Source organism: Trachurus trachurus (assembly GCF_905171665.1).
Source record: "Trachurus trachurus genome assembly, chromosome: 4".
NCBI classification, from domain to species: domain Eukaryota; kingdom Metazoa; phylum Chordata; class Actinopteri; order Carangiformes; family Carangidae; genus Trachurus; species Trachurus trachurus.
In genome coordinates this window covers 19,783,822-19,806,739 of record NC_139898.1, presented here as the reverse complement: position 1 = coordinate 19,806,739, position 22,918 = coordinate 19,783,822, and the positions used below count along the sequence as shown (strand labels likewise).

The window sequence follows — 22,918 nt, the reverse complement described above, 5'->3', positions numbered from 1 at the left end:
CAGTAACGCAGATAAGAAGGTAAGGGTACGGTGATTCACTGTCACAGAAATGTATCCAGAGCTACACACACAGTCACAAACCTGCCTTTACAGATACAGACAGAAGCAGATAGATGGTATGGACCGGACTGGACTAGTTGTTATGGTGCGGCAGGGAAAAACATTTCCCATCTGATGTTATCAGTCTGCCGCTTTGCCGTCCACCCATTTCCTCCCTAAACAAAACAAAGGACCAAGCTCCCTCAAAAGCTGTAGTCTCTGAATATATCAGATAACAGCATAACATTTTCATGTTCATATGTATTTCGTGAAAGAAAGCCCAGTAGCTTGGTTGTTAATATGGCTGATACTGTAAAAGCTACAATATAAATAATCTTTTGCCAGATCAGAGAGGAAGTCAAATCTTGCTTCTTGCTCCTCTGTATGATTTTACACAGTAGCTTCTATTACCCATTAATATGAAATTCACCCTTAGCTCAGAAGTTGTGGTCCTCAGTGCTTGTCAAATCTGCATTAAATATGCAACGCTCATGTGTAATATGCCCTTACTGTCACTTTTCTGTGTTCTGGACTGATTTCTTCTTCTTCATTTTTTGTTATTGAATTGTAAAATATTTATGACCAAACAACCAGTTCTGAATGTTCCAGTTTTTGTGACGATTATTATTCGTTTCTTGACAGCCATGTTTTACGGCTCCATTGCCTTGTTTATATGTGAAACGTTATATAGCAAAACCAGTGCATCATTTCTGTTTAGTAGGTTGATAGTTTAAAAAACAAATCAGCAAATCTGGAACAAGGTACATTTAGCTGACTAAAGCTTTGAACTCTACTCACCTTTATTCATGTGCACCCCCCCCCCCTTCTATCATTGATCTGTAGTTTGATACTGATCTTTTTGTGTTTTGGGCTCGAGACGTGCTGATTTAGGTCACATTGCGGTAGCGGACAAAGGGCACACAGTAGATTTTCACTGCTGTAAGGGAGGCTGGTATATTTCTGGAATCAGCCTATGACCTCCAGCACTTCATTGAAGTTCTTTTTTTAATTTTGTTGCTCTCTTTTACGCTCAAAAGATTCTTTGTTTTTCCCTTCTGCACGCGATGGTTACTCCGGCAGACGAGGAGAATCAATCACCCCCCCCCCCCCCCATCCAATTTCACACATGATGAAGCCTCTGTAGCACAGTCCACTTTGTTTAGAGGAGAGAGTGTGCCTTGGCTTTATGTGGCCGGTGGAAAAGTTATTTATTTGCTGGAATCATTTGTGCTCCCAAGATTGGAAAGAGAAAGTGTCAATGCACACACATACATCAAATTCAGTCGAAAGAGAGACCTTTGATTGACATGGCCCAACAGTAGATTTTGTGACAGCTACAACTCTCTTATCTGCTTTCTGTAATTGTATGGGGATACAAATCAGGGGGAAAAAATCCACTCGGTCATATATGTTTTGTGTTGAACAAGAGCTTAAATGTTTGGGAATGTCAGAATGAAATGTGTGTGACCAGGTGGTTTGGTAAGCTTGACTAATCAGTCGTTCTGTCTCTTGCAGTTGGACCAGCTGGTGGTGGATGCTGCCAAAGAGAAAAGAGACATGGAACAGAAACACTCCACCATCCAGCAAAAGGTCAGCACACACAATCACACAGTACTGTATGGATGGACCCTCTCCTTCCTTTGGGTTTTATACCACACAGACAGACGATACATAAAGATGGATGTTGATGTCACTATCACACATAGGTTTTCTGAAGAGTGGTAATGAAACCCTGAATGGGCTGCTCCGCTATTGCCCAACTATGCCGACCATCCGGCTAATCCAAAAATGGGCAAAGAGTTCAGGCACGTGAGGCGCTGTGGAGCTTGTGGCAAGCGTGCGTTCATCCACTGGCCAATCACAGCAGAATAACCTCAGTTTTATATAACTTTAAGCTGTAATGACATTTAAATGGTAATACCCCCTTTACAAATGTAATGAAGGAGAAAATTAGTTGCAGACACCAAACCCAGTTTTACCCCATGCTGTGACCGTGGTTGTTTCTGCTGTAAGGGTGGGAATTTTACCATGGGAGACAAAGGGGATTGACTCGCTTTTGCTATCAGCCGTAAACCACTGGAAGAACCGTGGTCCTTGGCAATTTCATTTTGACTCCATTCTTCAGTCTCAGAGGTTTCCGCTTGTTTTCAATGCCAATGTACAAAACACCATGAACAAACCTGAAGAAGCATGCACTTTTTAACACTTCCCTCCTACATGTAAATCACAATACAACAGGATCAGGTGCACAGTTGTCAATGGCAAATACCCAGGAACATGAAAACTTAGTGTGTGACCAACATGGCAAAGCCACACTGAGCCTGGGCTTCTTGTATGTGTGTCGTAACTTTATGGCTTTTAGATCCTCCTGCCTTAGGTCACAAATCCTTTCTTATTGCACTTATGCCTCCTCCCATTAAAAGTAAACCCACAGCACTCTTGTGGGATCTTACAGGACTTTAACCCCACAGCCAGATCTCCTGCGCTGCTGCTACCACTGCTCACTTCCTCTGACATCTGTCTGAATGCTAAAATGCTCTAGGCTAAATTTCTCTATTTGTAAGTATGTTCAAATACTAAAGACAAATCTGTTATTTCTATTTGAAACAATATTGCACATGAGATAATTTTCCTAAATGCGGATTCTTATGTTAAAGTGACTGATTTCAGCCATGGTACTTGTACAGTACTGTCATTTGAGTGAATGGAGGTAGTACTCCGCCCTCAGGTGTAAGGTAATCCTTATGGATGATCTCAGCCACACACCCATGCATTATTGACGGCTGACGGAAGCCCATTTCCAAACAAACAAGATTGTGTTTCAGCATGCTCCCATCTCCGTCCCGCACCTCTGCCAACCATAATATCCCCTGTGAGTCACACTTTTTCGTGAGTTGTCTTTCACATGGGTACAACAGAGGTTTTGTCAAGAAATAACAATAGAAGTAATGGGATACTCAGAATTATGGGAGAATTTTTTTTGTCCCCAAGGTTTTAATTTCACTGGTGTTTCTTAGTTATTTATAAGCAGTTTTGTCATACAGTATGTTTCTATTAATTTTGGACACTGACCTTTTAAACCCTCACTAGTGTAAAAGTTGAGCAGGATGTGGATTGTTATGTTAATATGTAGAGGTGGTAAATTGCCCTTAGCTTCTATTCAAACAACATCATTAACTCCAGACAACATCTGCCAGTCCTTTACCCAGCTGTTGTCTGCTGGGCTTCTGTTAACTCATCTGCCTTGTGCACTGACGTTCATTTCGGTCTCTAACTGTGTGCAAGTAGTTCATCTTCTGACGTCTTTCACTTCATGCACCTGTCATTTTCTTTTCTTTTTTTGTGGTCCCCATCTCCTCCCCCTTCATGTTTTTGTTTGTCCTGTCATCTTTCTCTCTTCCCTCTTGCGGTCTCGGTCATTGATGGTACGTGTGCCAGCTTCCACTTGTCCTTGAGCACCTATCCTCCAGCTCCCCTCCCTCAATTTACTTTGATGCTATTTTTATGCTGTCTTGCTCCCGCTGCTCTCTCCTGTCTAGCTGTTTGTACACAGACATTTCTAACCAGCTGTCTCTTCTTTTCTTCTACTTCTACCCTTTTTCCTCTTCTCTTTTTCTATTGCTCACTTCAGGCTGCTTTGCAGGTAAGCTCTTCCTTTTCCCCCCTCACTGTTGATCCTGTGTCATGTTTGCATGGTTGGATGGATAGATACTGTGGTCTTTGCTTTGTTCTCAGACTCCACTTCTGCAGATCTCATCATTTGTAGGAAGACAAGTGAGCCTGTTCATTACAAATTGAACTGATAAAACTCAATGATTAGATGCAATTTAACATATTTCATTTGCCCTTGTGCATGTCCTTGTGTGCACTTAAGTCAACCTCAGCTATTCACACATGCTAAATTAACTTAAGTGGTTTTGCTAGTGGCCTTCATCACATTTCTATTTAGGAAACTTGCAAAGCTTTCCAGTTGAATGAAGTGAAGCATGTTTATAGTTATCAGTACAAGTGCAGTGGAAAACCAAAGTATTGTACTGATATACTGTATAATACCCAACAGCGACATTTGCTTTGACAGTAAGATGATTTGGTAACACTTAACAATAGCCTGATTCTTGGTCACCAATGCTCCACAGTGTATTACTTATCCCATACATTGATGTTATTTAATGTGATATATTTAGCTCGGCATCGTGCTCATAGGAACTTAGACGTCTGTGGCTTCACAGGGTCTTTAACCCATCATGCTGATTTTCCCCTTTGCAATAGAACCTACAGTATAATGCTATTTTAATAAACTATATATAGTATAAACTCGTCTAAAGATCCACATCACCCTCAGGGATTAGGGTAATGTGCGCTTGTAACACAATAGACTTCTTCACATGTCTCTGATGTCTGATCTTGCCTTTGTAGTTTTGCCGGTGAAGCAGGTTGTTTACCTGTGGGGCCGTCCTCATCACTTACTGTTGTTGTGAAACTCCACTGGGTAGAGAGGCTTTCGTTTATACCTCAGTCTGAGCTAGACTGCGAGTTTTGAGAGCTAGATGTTGTGCAAAGGAACCGGTCAATTGTTGTTTATTGAGCCCCACATCATTTAATGATTGTCATTATATGTCATTAAGGGTTTTATTCCATCTCACCTACTGTCTCTCAGTCTTACACTTCTTTTATTGTAACGTCTTTTCGTTCCTGTGCACACGGTTCATTTCATTTACACATGAACTCTTCCCACCATCACTGTATTGATGAAACCCTCCATCCTCACGGGAGTTGAAGGGGGTCCTGAGGTTGTGTTTGGTATGCTTCCTGCCTGCCCGTGTGCATTATTCAGCAGCAGCGCTGTGACCATGGAGCATGACAGTGTCACAGTGCTGCTTTGAGAGGAAGTGATGGGCTGCTGACTGAAAGATTTTTCTGTCTTACCTCGTAAAGAAATAAAACGCAAGTCATTGGATCTGAAACAGCTGTGGTTTTAAAGTGGTCTTTTCGCTTTTCTGTGAGAATAGGCCACATACCCTTAACAGGCTAACATACAAAATGTTTTGATAAAGATTGAAAATGACAGACATTCAGCGTGGTTAAATGTTTGGTTACTTCAGTAACACACACACACGTGGGAGATAAAAGAGTGAAGGGAAAAGCTGAGTGCACGTCTGTTAAACTGAGGTCAGTATAAATGTTTGATGCCTGAGCTCCGGCGCACAGTCTACTTAATTATTCTAACCCAACAGTCACTCACACTCACACACAGACTCAGGTGACCTTCGCTTAGAGCATGAGGCCTCGGGAGGAGGAGCGGCAGAGCCTGTGACGAAAGTTTTGATAGATACACATTACACACAGAGCCGCAGCAGAGGAGGGGGTGAGAGACGAGTCATGCCGCTTATAGTGGCACACTGTCATTGAGATGCTACACAGGTCGTCTTTGGGATAGAAAAGATTCATCAGCGTCACAGGGAAACATTCACACACAAACAACGTGGCCCACACCACACGTCATGAAAATGAAGATTTTCAGCCGTTTCCACTATGTGTGGTATCTGGTGAGTGCAACTAAGAGGCACTGAGGAAGAGTATGTGTGTGTCCATGCATGCGACAGTGTCTCTGTGCAGATTGTTATTTCTAGAAATAGTCTGTGTCTATGTCTGTGCTTCTTTAGCGTGAGTGCCTCTCTTGTGTGTGCTCCACTTTTTTTGTTTTGGCATATCCCTGATGTGTTAAATATTTTTGTGTTAGCGCGAGGATATATATCTATCTGTTCTGTGTCGTTCTCTTGCTGTGTGTGACGTTTTAGGAGGTGACAGAGCTCGACTGTTTGCCAGACTACCGCAACTTTTGTGCTTGGAGGTCGACCTCCGTACGTAGAGTCATCGCATCGATTTCCATCTGACTTCCGTTTTGTAGCCTCACCTGTCCCTGTCTTTCCTCTCCTCTCCTTTCCCCTCCTGCTTGTGCTCCGAGACTGCATTGCAGTGTTTGTGTTCATGTTTACACCTTCATCTGTGTAGAGAGCATAAGTCTTGATGTGTCTTGATTATGCAGCATGCACTTTGATGCCCCATGGTTGGTGCCAGTGTCCACTACAGTGAGCTTCCTGGTTTGATATTAGTGAGTGGTTTGCTGTTGTGCAGTCAGTTGTCTTGTTTTGGCTCTTTGGATAATAAACCTTGTGTATTTATTTGTATTTTAAGAGCTTGACCACTGTGTTTTTAGATATACGTTATAGGGATGAAAATGATTTCCCAGACCTTAGTGGTCATAGAAATTTCTAATCCTGTGTTGAAACAAGAGAACCAAGAAGGTTTTCACATGACAGTAACAGTGCTGCACATTGTGTTTCATTCTTTGGCCCTAGGGATTGTGGGTCATAAAGTGTTTGTGCGTTTCTACATGTGTGAGTGAATCCACACATGGATCAAAGCGGTCTGTGTCACTGGCATGATTTCCCAGGCAGTTATTTTTTTAAAATTCTTTTCAGTGTAGTCATTTTGTTCCACTTTTAGCAGCAGGTCATCTGTTGAATTCTTGAACTGGAATATGTCCGTCATCCTACCGTTCAGAAGCTTAATACAGACACATTTTGTTCCTCTTGTGCCCCCAAAATAACCCCACTTGTCCCAGTGTATGTCATGCCAGAAAATTGTATTCCTATGTGTGTGAGTGAGGGGTCATCCATCTGATTACACCCTGGTATCATAAGCAGAGGGGCTTAACACCAGCAATGAGAGGGGGGGTTTGCATGCACAAATGGACATCGACCAGTTGATCAAGCTGTATTTATGTAGCCTACTTCTTACAGGTTAAAGCAGTTTATGCTTTACAGGTGACTGACAAGCCTGTAGTGAGATAGAACAACTGTTACAGTAAAAACTATTTGCCAAATTTCAAAAAGAGAGATGTAATAAATCTGAAATAATAAAACTAGAACCATTAGAATCCTGATATTTCTACTTGTGCATGTTTAATGTTTCTGTTTTAAAATAAGTGAATAGGAGACAGTAGTGTCTGTCTGTCAAATGGATGAGGTCATTTCCGCTTAGGACTCAGATTGGTCAGTGTTCATGTATTTTTCTTGCTGAGTTTGCTACACTAAGGTTTGTCTGTGGTGAGATTTAATTTATCCCTAGTCTCTTTAGAGATTTGGTCACAATGTAGAAGTTTTCGCATTTTCACAAGTTTTAAAGTTTCCAGAGGGAGAAGCCGGTCGATATTGAGTTGTAATTGGTTGCAGAGACGAGGGCACTGTAAATTGACTCCACAAGGACTGGCACGCACGCACACACACACACACATGCAAGCATCATGGTATTCAATGTCACTTGAAACTGAGAGAGCTGGGAGGGTGTCAGGAAAGTGTGGCAGCGGCTCAGGTAGTTAAAGATAGACTGGCCCATAACAACACAGCAGATTGAGTTACAGCAGAGTTAATGAGAGAAAGGATGCATAAAAGCTCAGCTTGGCAGCGTTTACTCTCAGGAGGACAATAACTAACCCAGTAATCTACCTGCAGGAACTTTGAATGTAGACTTTTAATTTGAAGATTTAACAATTGTTTTTGTGCAATTATTGAAGTAATGGGAAGGAAATTTGACATGAGGTGTCTTGGCCAACCAGTAATAGGACAATAACCATTTACAATATTTATTCGATAGTTTGCATACAAACAAAAGCAATGATGTATTCACTGTACTTGTCACTACCATTATATTATCTTGTCATTCATGGTTTTTGTTGCATATCCATTTAATCCCGTCTCTGGGGAAGTATATTGGTTGGAATAGATTACTAATCTTTCAGCGTAAGGCTGTTGTTTCTGTCTTTTCTGGGTTATGGTGTGAAACAGCATGCTGGTCAGTGTGAGCAGAGGCTATACTGTTGGCCATTTAGCACTTATTAATTAAACTAATAGTTCACGTTTGTCACTTCAGAATAAAATCATTAGCAACAAAGCATCTACAAGGATAATGTAGAAGAAAAAATATATTACTGCCACCATCGTTTATGTCCTTTTCCTTCCTCTCCATCTCGTTTTCAGGATTTCTCACATGACGACACCAAGCTGGAGTACAATGTGGACGCAGACAACGGCATCGCCATGGAGGGTTATCTGTTTAAGAGGGCCAGCAACGCCTTCAAGACTTGGAATAGGTACAACAGATGCACACAGTCAGCCATTTTATGAATACATTACATTTGATTGAACGATCAAGCCTTGCTCTTGTCGGCTGATAATGGATTTAAGAGGCCAAGCACTGCCATTAGAATTTAGAACAGAGATATGAAAGGCGTTTTACATTTTAATGCCTCAGCAAGTGCTTTAAAATATTATTATACAAGGGCTTTCTTTATAATGGATGCAAGAATCTAACTCGCTGGTAATAAGAAGGAAGAGATTATGCATTAGTGGACAAATTGAATGAACATTTTAATACATTTCATGTCAGTCAGTTCACCCTCTCACCTTTGTCTTTTCAAGTTGACCCATACAACTCCATACACTTAAATATTGGTGTTTACTCAATAAAGAAATAGATGAATTAAGTCACTGTTGCCCTCCAAAAACGCACTTTTGTCAAGAACCTATACTCAAATATAGTCTCTTCAACCATGAGCTTACGCACTCCCTGTTGAATCCATTCATTTGGTCATCAAAGGATGTTAACGTGTTATTTTAGGAGCATCACTGGTATCTGCATGTGACTTTGTTTTTTAATGAACTCATGATCTCCTTTCAGACGTTGGTTCTCCATCCAAAACAATCAGCTAGTGTACCAGAAGAAATTCAAGGTATGTCAAGTGACTCCCTGAAAACCAACCACACTCAAATATGCATGTGTTTGACTTCCAGCACAAATATCCCTCCATGTGTTTTTAACAGGATGCTGTAGCCTCACTGTATAGAGCAATTAAAAACCAATGATTGGTGTTGGACAAAATGCAGCTGCATGTGTGTAGATGTATTTCTGTGTATTTCAACTATTAAGATGTAGCCGTTGTGCAACTGAAGTCACATTCTGGACTGTTTCTAAACTTTTTAGTTTACAGACATTGAACATGTGTGTGCAACTCCATAGAAAGGATTGTGTCTACTGTAGTATTTTATTGCCCAACCGAAAGTTATTTTGCTACATTTTAAGAGGAGTTGGACAAAAACAGCTTGTGGTGTGGTTTGACACTCTGCAATGCCAACAAAGCAGAGGAAATATTACATTTCGCTAGTTTATTCAGTAACACTCCTTTTTATCTGGCAGGTACCGGTTGAGCTACATTTTTTTTGTAATTTATAAGCTCAGAGATACATGATATATTCAACAAAGTTGGAGAAAAACATGCAATAGCAGTTGAATTAGATGAATCAGTTTGCACGAGATATGGACTGTGTCATTTGTTGTTTGTCAGCAGGCCTGTTTTAAATATTAAAAGGGTAAATAAATGTTTTTTGTTGGAACATTATGTTTGAAAATCTTTGGAGCTTCAGCTGTGTTTGTGCATTGTGTTTAACCAAAGTGTCTGTGCTGTTCCCTCAGGACAACCCTACAGTGGTGGTAGAGGATCTTAGGCTATGTACAGTCAAACACTGTGAAGACATAGAGCGTCGCTTCTGCTTCGAAGTGGTGTCACCCACCAAGTAAGTCTGAGTCACTGAAATGTCGCCCCTCATCAGTCTAATGAGCACAGCAATATGTTAAGAAAAAGGTGGTACAGTACACTAGTGTATCCAATCCCTACCACATGCACACACACACACACATGGAGCTGCCAGCAGTGGTGTGATGTCTCTCTGTCCCAACAGGAGCTGTATGATGCAGGCAGACTCGGAGAAGCTGCGACAGGCCTGGATCAAAGCCGTCCAGAACAGCATCGCCACCGCCTTCCGTGACAAGGGAGATGATGGCGAGGTAAAAAAAAATTTAAAAAAACAGACACAGTCGGATGAATTTGATGGTTGAAATGATTCATGTAGAAACATTTCATAAGAGCTAAAAACCTAGTCACAGTGCTATGAAAATAAAAGAGAAGTAGTCTGCCCAAGAGAGACATAGGGAAAACAAAGAAAATGTATTTTGGTTTCATGATTTATTTGCTCCTTTGTTAGATAATCTAAAACTGCATTAATATGTATTTATGTGTGTAACACTGACTTGCTATACTTAGATTTCTGTTTAGTCATTTTCCCTTTCGTGTCCTGTAAATGTTTGCTTCTCACAATTACCCCAAAAGAATTCCCTCCCAAAGTTTTCTTTTATCCTATCCCAACTTAATGAATCATCACTTGCTCTTTTGGCTGACTCCCATCTCTCTCACGTTAGAAATTGGACAGGAAATCATCAACATCAACAGGCAGTCTGGACTCCGGTGGGGAGCCTAAAGAGAGATCGCTGAAAGGAGAGAGCGCCCTGCAGAAGGTTCTGGCCATCCAGGGAAATGCCTGTTGCTGCGACTGTGGCCAACCAGACCCCCGCTGGGCCAGCATCAATCTGGGCATCACCCTCTGTATACAGTGTTCTGGCATTCACAGGTAAAGCCCCTGTTTGAACAGTTGAGCAAATAATATGGAAGCAAGGTGCAGGACTGTAAATAATAAAGGGATGTGGAGTATTCAGATAAATAGAATATGAAATTTGAAGTCAGTCTGTTCTAAACTGAAAAAAAGAGAAACTGAGAGCAACTAATTAACTCAAGGAACCAAAAAGTATTTATTTATTTATCACTTTACAGGAGAAGAGTTTATGTTGTGTTCACTGTGATTGCTTTAGTTATGGAAACTATTCTCCATCAGAGCATATGTACAAAATGTTCTGGCCTTATGGGATTTTTGAAATGTAAACACACTGATACGAACACTTGGTATGTTGTGATGCTGTTTAATTACTTGGCAGGGTCAACTATTTAATTATTATTCGGGCCGAGTTTTGATTTAAAAAGTCTCCAGGTCACGCCTCATGTTTTCTATTTGAAATAATTATCACATGGGAATCAGGCCGCCTTTGTTACAACAACCCAAAAAAGTAATTTGGATAATTACTTTAGGGTTTGTATTGTGATTTCCAAGTCAGGGTAGGTTGAAAAATATGAAGGATTTAATTGAACTGATTATATAAATTATAATCCTATAAATGACTGAATGAATTTGTGGCATCTGTAAATCTCTGCAACTTTACTTATAGTAATATTTTTTATAAGATACATTGTAAGTTACAGTACATAGAGATGCAGGCTATATGCCATTGATTTGTATTCTGTACATACAGGGATTTTGTTCTGTTAAATATGTAAATATGCTGATCTCCACCTTGTGGCTAAAACCCAGACTGCAGCTGTATGTTAAAAGTATTGACTTCACAGCATTTAGCCTTTTAGGCCACTGTCAATTAAAAGTATTTGTGTTGTTTCATCTGCAGGAGTCTTGGAGTGCATTTCTCTAAGGTTCGCTCTCTGACTTTGGATACTTGGGAACCAGAACTTCTTAAGGTCGGTCAAAAAAAAGCTGATGTACTTTAAGTGTTCAGCTCAAAGTCAAATTTATCAAGTTCTGTCTTCCTAACTTTTATATCTTTTTATAGTACACATTTAAGTTCATGCTGAAAGGTGCTGTTGTTTTCTACAGGTTTATTATGCAGCTGTGTTTACTCATTTTTCTGTTGTTGTTTTTTCACCACAGTTAATGTGTGAATTGGGAAACGGAGTGATTAACCAGATCTATGAGGCTCGGCGGGAGGAGCTGGGATCCAGAAAACCACAGCCAGGAGACCCAAGGTACAGCACTAGAAGAAAGCACTTGGTATTTTCAAAGCAAAGGAAATAAAGTGTCCAGGAAATAAATCTTTCTATAAATGTTTCACCCACAAACACTCTCTCACAGACACGAGGTAGAGGCCTACATCAAAGCCAAATACGTGGACCGCCGGTTTGTTCGCCGGCCGTCAGACGAGGAGCTTCGTCACAAAGTGGTTTCCCTGAGTAAACAGGAGAAGAGGCTGAGCAGTAGCTCCGAGCATTTGCCACCAAGACCGCCGCCGCCTACTCCCAAACTGCGACCTGGTTCAAATGCCTCCGGACAGACAGGTCAGTACATGAATAAATTCCTCCCTCGTCCCCGAACCTGAAGAAATGACAAATAATTCATAGGATCTGATTAACAACAAAACTAATTTCGACCCGGCATTGCACTGGATGGGTTTAACTTCGACAACCTCAACAAACTGTAATGTTTGAAAATCAGTATGTTGAGAATTGATGTATTAGAAAATCAGTGGATGGTGGTTTGGCTGTTGGGTTAGTTTTTAATCTCTTGCTTTGATCATTTTCCCTAATCCTGATTGGCTGGTTGGATTTCTCATTCTCAGATTGGGAATAGTCTTTATCCCATATTTCAGTTTTTTGTTTAGTTTAGTTCAGTTTTCTTTTTCTTTACTGTCTTCCTCTACATTTCAAATTTTCTCCAACCCACTAGTATTCCTGGCTACATAATGATTTTCACTTTGAGTCTTTACTGTACATGCAGCAAACAGAACTTTTAGTGCCTCTTAAAAAACAAAATGACACTTCATGAAGAGAGCAAAGTTCATATAGTGTATATGAGTTGTGTCCACCCACCCGGCATACTGTGTGTTCTCTGTGAGCAGCATATGTCTAAGCCTTCTTTGCCTCCCATTGCTTCTTGTAGTGAGTCTCCTCTGGTGTCAGCTGAGCTGGTAGTCTAACTCTCTGTGCTTTCACCTTGCTCCCCTCTCTCTCTCTCTCCTTTTGCTCAATTTCTCTTTTTTCACTCTCTCTCTTTCATTTCCTTCACTTTCCTTTCTTTTCCTTTCCTTTCCTTTTGTGGCTGTTTTGTGCTTATGAACTAACCCCTGCTCTCACCGCCTACCCCCCCACCTTACCCCACCCCCTCCCTCCCTCCCAACCCCACAACCCCACCCTGACACTTAATTTACTCCCTTCGCCCTTCAATATCCAAACTCCCGTCATCCCTTGCGTAGCTGTTGCCAGCGGCTCGGAGGCCCGCCGCGACTCTCTCTTCTGTCCTGACGAGCTTGACTCGCTCTTCTCCTACTTTGACACCTCCGCCAAGCTCAGGAGCAGTAAGTACTAAATGCTCAGTGTTTCGCTTGCTTCTCCACCCCCCCTCTGTCCATTCGTGTTCACTGCTTTGAGGCTGTGGACTAACAACCCTCCATCTACTCCTCTCTTCCTCCCTCATCCAGACCCTCCTAATGGACCACTCCACATGTCGCAGAGCGTACCATGTTTTGTTTTTTCCCCCGGGGGTTTGGGGTGTGTTTCTCTCTCTCACATGGTTTTGGTCTTGTATTTCCATTTGCATCTGTCTCATCTTATCTTTTGGGGGACCTAAGGTATAAGGTGATGGTGAGGATCTGTCCTTGAGTTCTCATTCTGTTGATTTCATTATGTGCACACTTGCTATACAAAATATTAGAGCCACCTACTGCTTCTGGTAATTGGAATAGGAAAAAAAGAGCATCTAAGAGATGTTGAAGTTTGGTTTCAGGTGCAGAAATACAAATGCCTTTATCCAAAGGCTTCATGAGGAGGTAGTCCGAGCTGAGGATTGTGATTATGCGTCGTTCACTGTAAAAGTAACCCAGACTCTTTGCTTTGCAGTAAAAAGTGCAGACAGTGGCATTCAAAATAGTGCTGATGGAAGCAGGGAAATGCTGGCCAACACCCCCTCCAATCACAGCCTGGCAGATGCAGGTGAGACACACAAAGTTAAAATCTCCCGTTAAATGGGACAAATAATAATATTTAGTTGATGGGTTAAGTTTAGCTGCACTGCATCACTTCCAGGGAGAAACACCCAGCCCCTCTAAAGACGTGCATCCTTATTTTACTCTCAGATGCTGCTGAGTCTCCGCCCATGCCCATGCCTGCCGTGCTGCCTCCTCCGTCGCCCTGTAAGGAGATGGTTTTCTATGAGCCCAAGGAGTACAGCCCCGGTCTGCAGCTTTACTGGGCTTCATGTGCCCGCAGCCTGCCGGACATGGCAGAGGCCCTGGCCCACGGAGCCGAGGTCAACTGGGTCAATACAGAGGATGACAAGAGGACGCCACTCATCATGGCTGTGCAGGGGGTAAATATTATCCAGTCAGATTGGTCCCATTTGCTTTTTTGAATGGATAGTTTGTTTGCTAATATTTTTTTATTTAGTTGGACTTTTTGGTGTTGAACAGTCAAATGGGTGCATATTTAGGAACTAAAACCAGCAGTATAGTAATGCACAAGTGCACAAGACACAAACTCAGCATTGTCGAGTACATGATTGCTGAAAAGTGTGGTGATGGATGAGGTGATGAAGGCCTGTGCAAACAATTTGTAACGCTTCTGTGAACATTTGTGCTCTGTCACCTGACAATAATCCAGTGTGTCATTATATCAACGTTTCATTTCAGGGCTCACTGGTCGCCTGTGAGTTTTTGCTTCAAAATGCAGCTAATGTGAACCAGCAGGACACTCAGGGTCGGGGACCGCTCCACCATGCCACCATGCTGGGACACACAGGGTTCGTTTCCACATCTCCCGACCATCATTACTGCACCTCATAACACCGAATTTTTTTGAAAAGGGTCATAAAACTCTTTTGATTGTGTTTGATCTCTGTTTCAGGCAAGTGTGTTTGTTCTTAAAAAGAGGAGCCAATCAAAACGCTGCAGACATTGATGAGAAAACACCCCTGGCTATAGCGGTGGAGGCAGCCAATGCAGACATTGTCACGCTGTAAGTGTCCTCCCTATTATCATTACTCTTAGTTGTCATTGTCTTGATTATCTGCTGAAAGAGTTGCCTTGGTTACCTGCTGTGCAGTGCAGTCAACCAGCAGCACCACTGCCACATACTTTGGACACATTGTGGTTTTGGTGCTTTATTTGAGGGAACACTGAGTACAGGCAGTTTTATTGTTTTTTTTATTGTCTGTTTGTTTGTTTTTTATTTTATTTTAACACTTCAAAAACTTTCGTGGAAAGTAAAGGCAATGAAATGCTGAAGAAGACGTTGTGAACACCATGTTTAGATTTAAAATTATTTTAACTTGTAGGTGAGAGTGAAATTACAGTGACCTGGTCAGTGACATTTAAATAAAGCGTGGCCAGTAATGACTCACTCACTTTACACACTCACAACTACACACAACTGTTTACAAAACACTTCTACATTTGGCCATTTAATGATGAGCTGAAAGAGCTTAGACGCTTTTGTCAAAACCATCATGCCGCATGTGTCTACCATTGAGTAGCATGTTTTTGGCCACAAGATGTCACCACTCAGTCAGAAGCGATGTAGTACCTCCTTTACTCAAAACAGTGGTCTGTTATTCAGAAGTTAAGGACAGCTAGAACTGAGGATGTATATTTCTTAAGAATAAACATTGTAACTGGCATGTCAGCTTCAGGAAACTCAATTCAAGCACTCAATTGCCTCCTGTTTCTTTACTCGCTCCCCAGGTTGCGACTGGCAAAGATGAACGAGGAGATGCGAGAGGCGGAGGGGCCCTACAGCCAGTCAGGTCAATATAACACCAACAGCCCGACCGAAATGCAGTACAGGAAGTGCATGCAGGAGTTTATTAGCCTGCAGCTGGACGAAACTTAATGAAACTGTCCGCTCCCATCCAAACACAGGAGCAGCTTACTGCTCAGAGGAAATGTAAAGCCCACGTTTCAGAGTTGGGGTCAGTTGACTTAAAAAAAAAAATAGCACAATAACAAGAGGATGGCCTAAATCCCCACACAACTCATTCTCAGTGGGTTGATTCCGAATCAGAGGCACCCTCTTTATTAAGACGCCTTCCTATAAGGAGACATTTGATCCACTGACTCTAATGATTGATTAGAGTGAACTGAATCCAACTCTGTCTCAGACGTGGTCCTGTATTTTGCTGTTACTCTGAATGAATGCAACCTCTACTTTAACCTCCCAGCTCCCGCCGGGCGCTGGGCAAACTGCACCTTTGTCTGGTACAGCATCAGGTGCTAGACTGTGTTAATGTGACAGGGTTAAAGCCATCGACTCTGGACATTACTGAAGAGTTTTGTTCCAAAGTGGAACATCCACTTTTTCAGTTCAGTGACTGTTACTGACGTAGAATAATTTAATAGCACAAAATTAAAAGAAACAGTGTCACTTTTTACTAGATAGTCTGTACTTTCTCCGTTTACGTGTAGACGATGCTACTTTTGTTGATTCCCTCTGTTTAAGAGGTTTTCAATGATTTATAGTAAATAATGGAAAATGTGTTTTCTTGGGCTAGAGTACTTCTTCAGTACATGTTTTAATTAGTATGGAGACTCTGCTATCAATCAAAGTATCTTTGCAAAAAATTAGCTACCCAGTAACTGCCACCAGTATCCAGTGACACTCAGACCTCAAAGTGAAGGCAGTTTTCACTATCTGGCAATAATTGTGACTTTTGAATGACATTTTTGTATAATCTGAGGAGTCTGGAGAGGCTTAATGTGTGTGTACAAACCGCATATTTTCATCTTAAATTAACTTGTCAGAAGTAATTTATGCACATTCCTGTTGATGGTTATGCAACTACTGTACCATTTCCCGTGACTGTAAGGTTCCTGTTTGAAGTCTTAACAATTTTCAAGGCCTGTTAACTTATCTGAAGTGTATGTTGTCCAGACATGATGCATCTTCCTTGTGGTCAGAAAAAAGAAGTCTATTTTTCTTTAGTTTGCTTTTTTTTATAAACATAATTCTAGGAACCGTATGGATATACATACTGTATATGTTGTAAATGTTGTGCATACATACATTTCTTTATAGTCTGACAGAGCAGAGTTGAGAGTAACTCTGGTTGCACAGGGGTGAATGCCACGAGGGACACATCCTTGCTTTTCTTGTTTTGATTGTGACGTATTTACTTCCTGTTTTGACAATATTGTGTCTTGGTTATTAGTCGGTTAAGTGTGTTTGCCCTCAACCGCGGGAAATCCAGAATTGTAAGACGAAAGGCCTTGTAGTGCCATCGCATCGATTGTCTTGAATGTTAGTGGATTTGTACTCAGATGTAGAAAAAGCATCAGAGGATGGTTCATCGTCAAAGCAACAAGTGCAATAGTCTAGAAATAATGTCCACATGTAACCATGTATAGCTTTTTAGCACCTGCTAGTACTCGCTTATATTTATATTAATCATATGTGAGCTTTATAAAAAAAAAAGTAGATATTCACAAAGAATGTGTCGAGATGAGTGTGAGGCTCACTTGAGTTTTATTGATAGTGAATGAAAAAAGAATCCAAGCGTACCCCAGTTTCATCCCACATCTCCACACCATGCAGCTCCTAATCCTTTGCAGGGCACCAAAGCACTTTGATTAAATGGCCATTTCTGCTGATTCTCATCAGTGCAGCAGTGCAAAACGATATATGTTTTGTATTTAACCGCCGACTTGTCTGGAGATGCGCTGGCTTGTTAGAATAGGGATTGCTGATTGTGTTGTGATTGCTTTTACAGACAAAGTGTTTATGTCCTTTTAGAGTAGACACTAAGGCGTTTGTTTTTTAGATTGTAGAGAAAAGGGATTTGTGCATTTATGTGTGTTGGTGACATGAGGATGTGCTCAGAGTTACCGTCCACTTGTCCAAAAAATAATGAAGCATGTTATAGATCAAGGGCTAGAGGAGCTGCTGTAGGTACAGTAGCCTGACTGTTAATAGCCCGAGTGCTGCTTTTTATTTTTAAAGAAAAAAAAGTGGAAAATCCTTTGTGGTCATTTTTCCCGCTTTTTAAAAATTAAGACCTGAATGTTTTGGACCTACAACAAGAAATTCTTCTTATTTTTTTAGCTTGTGCAATAGTCGTCGATAGAGAATGATACACAAACTGTTGCTAGCGGTCGTTGGCTGAAAGGTCAAGCAGTAGACACACCAGCAGTGGTCATGAGAGGAAGACGAGTGTTTAGCAGCAGGAGCAGAGGGTGAAGTACGTGCTTCCAGTCACTGAACGATCCTTGCGTCATTTTGCTTTGCGAGAGGATTTGCCTTGTGCCGGCATCAGCTCCGCGTCCCCTTTGATACCCGAGGGGGCCTCTTCATCAGCGCCTCCAATCAACTGATGAATGACGAGATGTTCGGGGGTGATGAATGTGAGGGGGAACTAACCTCATCAATCCTGCCTCCCCCTTTATTTTTTATTAAAAATGACAGTTCCCTCCACTCAAGTGTTCCTATCTGATTGAGTGCAGAGAGGCGGTTCTCAGCCTGAGGGTTGCTCTGTGATTTAAACATGAGTACAACAACAGTATATTTTTAAGATGTAACAATAATCCTTTTATTATTTTCATAAATATATTTTTCTTTGTCTCCTGCCGTCTTCTTAAAAAAAGAAATCATAAAAACCCAAAAAGGGGGGGGACACCCGCAACTCAATCAGGTTGAGAACTGCTCCACTCTTCTTTATTGCTCTCATCCACGTCTCTCTCTGTAAATTCACTCTCTCGGTTCTGTATTTTGCTTTTCTGTTCTCACTCTCCTCCCCAGAGTTTGTGCCTTTCTTCTGTTCTTCTGTTTTCTTTGGGGTGCTGAGGCCAACACAACTGTATTTTTTTGTACATAAACTCCTGCACTTTAAACACAATACAGTTGTTGACAAAAACTACTCTCTGTGGGCTTGTCTTTTTCTTTCTCTGAGTCGATCTCCAGCTGCTCATGAGAAGAGGCTTTCTGGCTGATTTTCACGCACATTTTGCTCTTTGCTTCCTCTGTTCTTTCCCATCTTTTCTCTGGCTCTGTGTTGATCTGTTTCATATTTCGAGCCACGCTGACAATCTGACAGGTATGGCTGACTTTTTCTTTTTCATTCTTGTTCTGATGACACTGTCATGTGCATAAATCCTTCACTCTGCAAAACACTTGATATTTTATCCTGCTGTGTGCCTACATGGTCGAGAGAGATACATTTCATGACTCTTGTAGTAGTTTATCATAATGATTCTATTGCAGCAGGGTGGTGGAGCAGGTAGTGAGATGTGCTCAGGCTGTGGATAGACAGCAACCACCATGCCTGAAAAGTCCATACTTCATTTTATAAGTAACAAAAATCATGCTAATGTTATTAAATGATACAAATGTTATCACACACTGTTGTCTCTGTGCTCCTGCACCACAGCAGGAGATACAGTTTGATGTTGTTGTTGTGTTGATGGTTACTGTTGTTACTCGTTAATCATGTAGCACTCGTGCTTCCCAACCTTTCTGTCCTGTGACGCCTTTTAAAATGAAGCAATATCTAATTGTGGGTCTCCAAACTCTACTTGTGAAGAGTCCTGCGTCAGATTCTTTGATTTGTAATGCAAGCCTGGAAAAATGGAAACGTTAAGGGATTTGTCAGGGAAATATAACAAATCTGCAGGAAATAACTTAATGTAACAGATGTTGGGAACCACTGCTCTGTCAGCCTTCTTTTTATTTTTGTTGATGCTCACATCTTGTTGTGTTTGTCATTCTTTCAGGAGACGAAACCTACCAGGACATCTTCCAGGACTTCACCCACATGGCCTCCAATGATCCGGACAAGCTGAACCGCTACCAGCAGTACGACACGCAGCGACCCTGACGCTGCAGAAAACACCCTCCACTAGCACTTGGAGAGACGCTGTCTGCTCCACCTGAGGGGCAGAGTAACGAACATCTGCCTCCAGCCTGCTCATTTTTCCTCCAATAACGCTCAGAAACATCTGCATCAAAGCTGGTTAGTGCCACCACAGCTGGACACATGTCACCATGTCGACCACGGCTGAAGGTCCCTTTGCTCAGTCTAATGTGACATGCAGCTGTGGTTAACAGCCCTTGTTTAAAAGTCCAAGCACTTCACTCGAGTGAAGGGGAACGTCTGTGAATGGAAACACCTCACTTTAAAAAAAAAACTTTTTTTAATGTTTTAAACTGTGCTCAGTAGGACATATTACAATAAGTGAATGGTACAGTGTTAAAGCCTTTGAAAGGATTTGCAGAGTAATAAAAAAAAATCAGTTGATAATTGAAGTCAGTCTGAATGTAGAGTTTTAGTGTCACACTTGACAAAAAAAGAAGTGTGCTCTGTCAGCTGTAAAGAGAGGTAAGTGCATGACAGACTGTTTAATACTCCCTTTCAATTCTTAAGTGCTTCCTCTTTGCAGTAGGACTCCTTTATGAGCATAGGCGTCATTTTTGTATCAAAGTTTTCTTCGATGAACTCTCAGCAGCTTATACATACATGGCAACGTGCTTTTACTTATTTGCACAAATCCCTTTGTCTTAATTTGCCACTGATGTTTACCAGTTTTTATGGTAAGACTTTGACGTGTTGAACAGTGTAGAGTGATTTATGGAAACAGACATGTTATTGGTGCGTCTTTAATGTTGAATAGATTTTTTTTTTTTTTAAGATTTCTATCTGAATGATTTTATTCTTCCATGTGTCAGTGCGTCAGTCACCCTCATTACTCTGTGTTAAAGCAATGGCTTCAGTCAGCTGAGCTGATTGTTCACTTGTAGTGTCAGTCTCATGCTGATATGAGAGTAAAATGTAAAGGACTGTACGTCAGTCTGAACCTATAGAGCTACAGTATGTGGACATTTTATTCCTATTGATTTTAGTTTGGTTGGCAACTTTGTTTTTACAGGTTCATAATTTTGTAACAGTTTCCACTGAGGCTTCCTGGAAGAAACTGTGTGATTTGCTAATAATTAAAGTGAAGGGAGGTTTTTCCTTTCAAAGAACCCAACTAAATGTTTGTTTAATACTGGAAAACTTTAAGTTTCAGTCCAAGCTGATTTGGCGACACTTGTGGTTACCACAGTAATAGAAAGTGCATTTTTAATACCACAGCAATTCATCATCCAACAGCTCATGTAGGCTGCTCCTACTTATTTCAGGACTCTCTTTCTAAAGTAAAGAGTCAAAAATGTTGAGACTAAGTTTTTGACAACAGAAATGTCAGTGGCTTTTACTATTTCACAATAAAAGCCACCCTCTGTTTACCCAAGCAAAATGTTTGAGGATGTTCAATGAAGCTGATCAGCCAGTAAGAAATAAAATTGTCTGTGTAGAGGTGGCCGTGGACAACTCTGGCAAAATTACACATTATTTTTTCTGGAAGCTTCCCTAGAAATTACTAAGAAGTAATTAGGAAATTATGGACTTATACCACAGTAAAGGGAAACCAAAATACCATAGTTGAATTTCTTTTTCCTTTTTGGTTTTGCTTTTTTTGTTTGTTTGTTTTTTCTCAGAATAAATTGCACAGTCTGGTATTTGTGTAAAGGTGACAACAGAGTTTTAACGCCACTGTCATTTCACATGGTGTAGTAAATTAATTAAATTAAAATTAAAGAAACATTTGACTTGCAGAGTAAACACTTTCTGGCCTTAAACTCAGAAAATGAATTCTGCAGATTTCACAATAGAAGTTATGCACTGCACTGTAGGAACTGTTATTTTCTTTGTCGTCCTCTTATAAAACTGTACATCTTCACTTTCTCTTTTACGCTTACAATATATAGCAAGTTATCATATCAGTTTGAGAGGAAATCTTTGGCCAATGCAACATGGGATACAGTTCTTGTACATTTTGTACAGATGTTTTTGAATTCTCCTGAGAGCTGAAGTATAAAGTTAGAGGTACTTGAATCATTAAATAAGCTTTTGTAAATGCTGTTCTTTGTATCCTGCAGTAATTTTAGCCCATTTTATATTGCCTGTCTGTAAACCAGTATACTGTACATGTACTGTATATTCTACCTGTCATATGTAAGGACTTCAATACATACGGACTGAGGAGCCAACTCTGAATGTTGATTCTTTTTTTGTTTGCTGAGTTTGTATAAGAAGAAGAAGACTTGGTGTGACTTCACATCTGTCTCACGTCACAACTCTCTCATCTGGAAAAAAGTAATGGAGCCTTATTTTTCTTAGGGCTAAAGAAAATAAAACAGTTAAAACACACAAAAACGCAATGAAAACACATCAATTGAAAAAACGATTCACGACAAATAGACTCTAAAAGAGTCAGCCATCGTGTTTCATCTTCATCACAAATGATTGTTTCACCAGTGAAGCAGTGTTTCATTGAATTGGCCAATGTGCACTTGCTTTATCACTCCTACGTCAGTGGCCGATTATAGTTTGCATTTTGTAATCTTTCTAATTCAGGGTCTGAAAGTTACAATCTGATTAAAAAGAGTCTAAGAAAACACAAGAACTCAGATGCTTCCACTTCTCTGTATCTGCTGCCCAGACTGTTTTATTTAATCTAATTTAAAATGTTGACTTTGTAAATCAAAGTTAATGAGTGTGTCAGTCAGATACTCCTCTTAATATATATATATGAATTTGAAGTGTTATTGTCATACATGCTCCTAATCATCACTACTGAGGCTTTCACTGGTGTTTTGGTTGTTTTTGCAGACTGAATAACAGCAGTAATAACAGTTATGTAATGTTTGTATCCAGCAGAGGGAGGGCTGATTTCAGTCTTTGTTTTTTTTCTAAGGATAAATTCTAGAGCATGTGGAGTCTGGGATCCGTAAAGGAAACTTTATGTAAGTTTAATTAATTCACTTCATTTTCATTTGGGGAAAATTAACCTCACACGAACCACGGTTTGTTTTGTGCAAAGTTTAGTGACACGTCTCTCTTTTACATAGTAGTGGGTCATTTCTAAACACTGAATCTGTTTTATCAGTAAACCTTCATAACTCTAATGTTAACCTCAGCTGAACTGACATGGACATTATTAGTTTCTGATATAAACACAGGTGTATTCATGCCCTCCTAGTTGCTCCACGTGCACAGATGAAGCCATAACCTCATCCCCTTGCCAGCATTCATACACATCTGTGAATATATTGCCTGGTCCCATTCCACCT

At 40.7% G+C, this 22,918-nt stretch overlaps 1 protein-coding gene across 2 annotated transcripts in view; it reads left to right on the top strand.

Moving 5' to 3' along the window:
* The window catches only part of LOC310985053 (arf-GAP with coiled-coil, ANK repeat and PH domain-containing protein 2-like), a 50,465-nt gene extending 28,630 nt beyond the window's left edge, over positions 1-21,835 (top strand). Inside the window, exons 9-24 of one of the 2 annotated variants that reach the window (XM_083970489.1) lie at positions 1,555-1,629; positions 8,079-8,191; positions 8,779-8,830; positions 9,571-9,671; positions 9,837-9,942; positions 10,354-10,562; positions 11,446-11,515; positions 11,706-11,800; positions 11,907-12,109; positions 13,024-13,125; positions 13,667-13,759; positions 13,903-14,135; positions 14,455-14,564; positions 14,669-14,779; positions 15,505-15,566; positions 19,522-21,835. In XM_083970489.1, the coding sequence (XP_083826615.1) occupies positions 1,555-1,629; positions 8,079-8,191; positions 8,779-8,830; positions 9,571-9,671; positions 9,837-9,942; positions 10,354-10,562; positions 11,446-11,515; positions 11,706-11,800; positions 11,907-12,109; positions 13,024-13,125; positions 13,667-13,759; positions 13,903-14,135; positions 14,455-14,564; positions 14,669-14,779; positions 15,505-15,566; positions 19,522-19,625 (1,839 nt within the window). In that variant the 3' untranslated portion in view covers positions 19,626-21,835. The remainder of the gene's footprint in view (positions 1-1,554; positions 1,630-8,078; positions 8,192-8,778; positions 8,831-9,570; positions 9,672-9,836; positions 9,943-10,353; positions 10,563-11,445; positions 11,516-11,705; positions 11,801-11,906; positions 12,110-13,023; positions 13,126-13,666; positions 13,760-13,902; positions 14,136-14,454; positions 14,565-14,668; positions 14,780-15,504; positions 15,567-19,521) is intronic. The other variant, XM_083970488.1, reaches the window with a different exon arrangement.
* Positions 21,836-22,918: the final 1,083 nt, after the last annotated feature.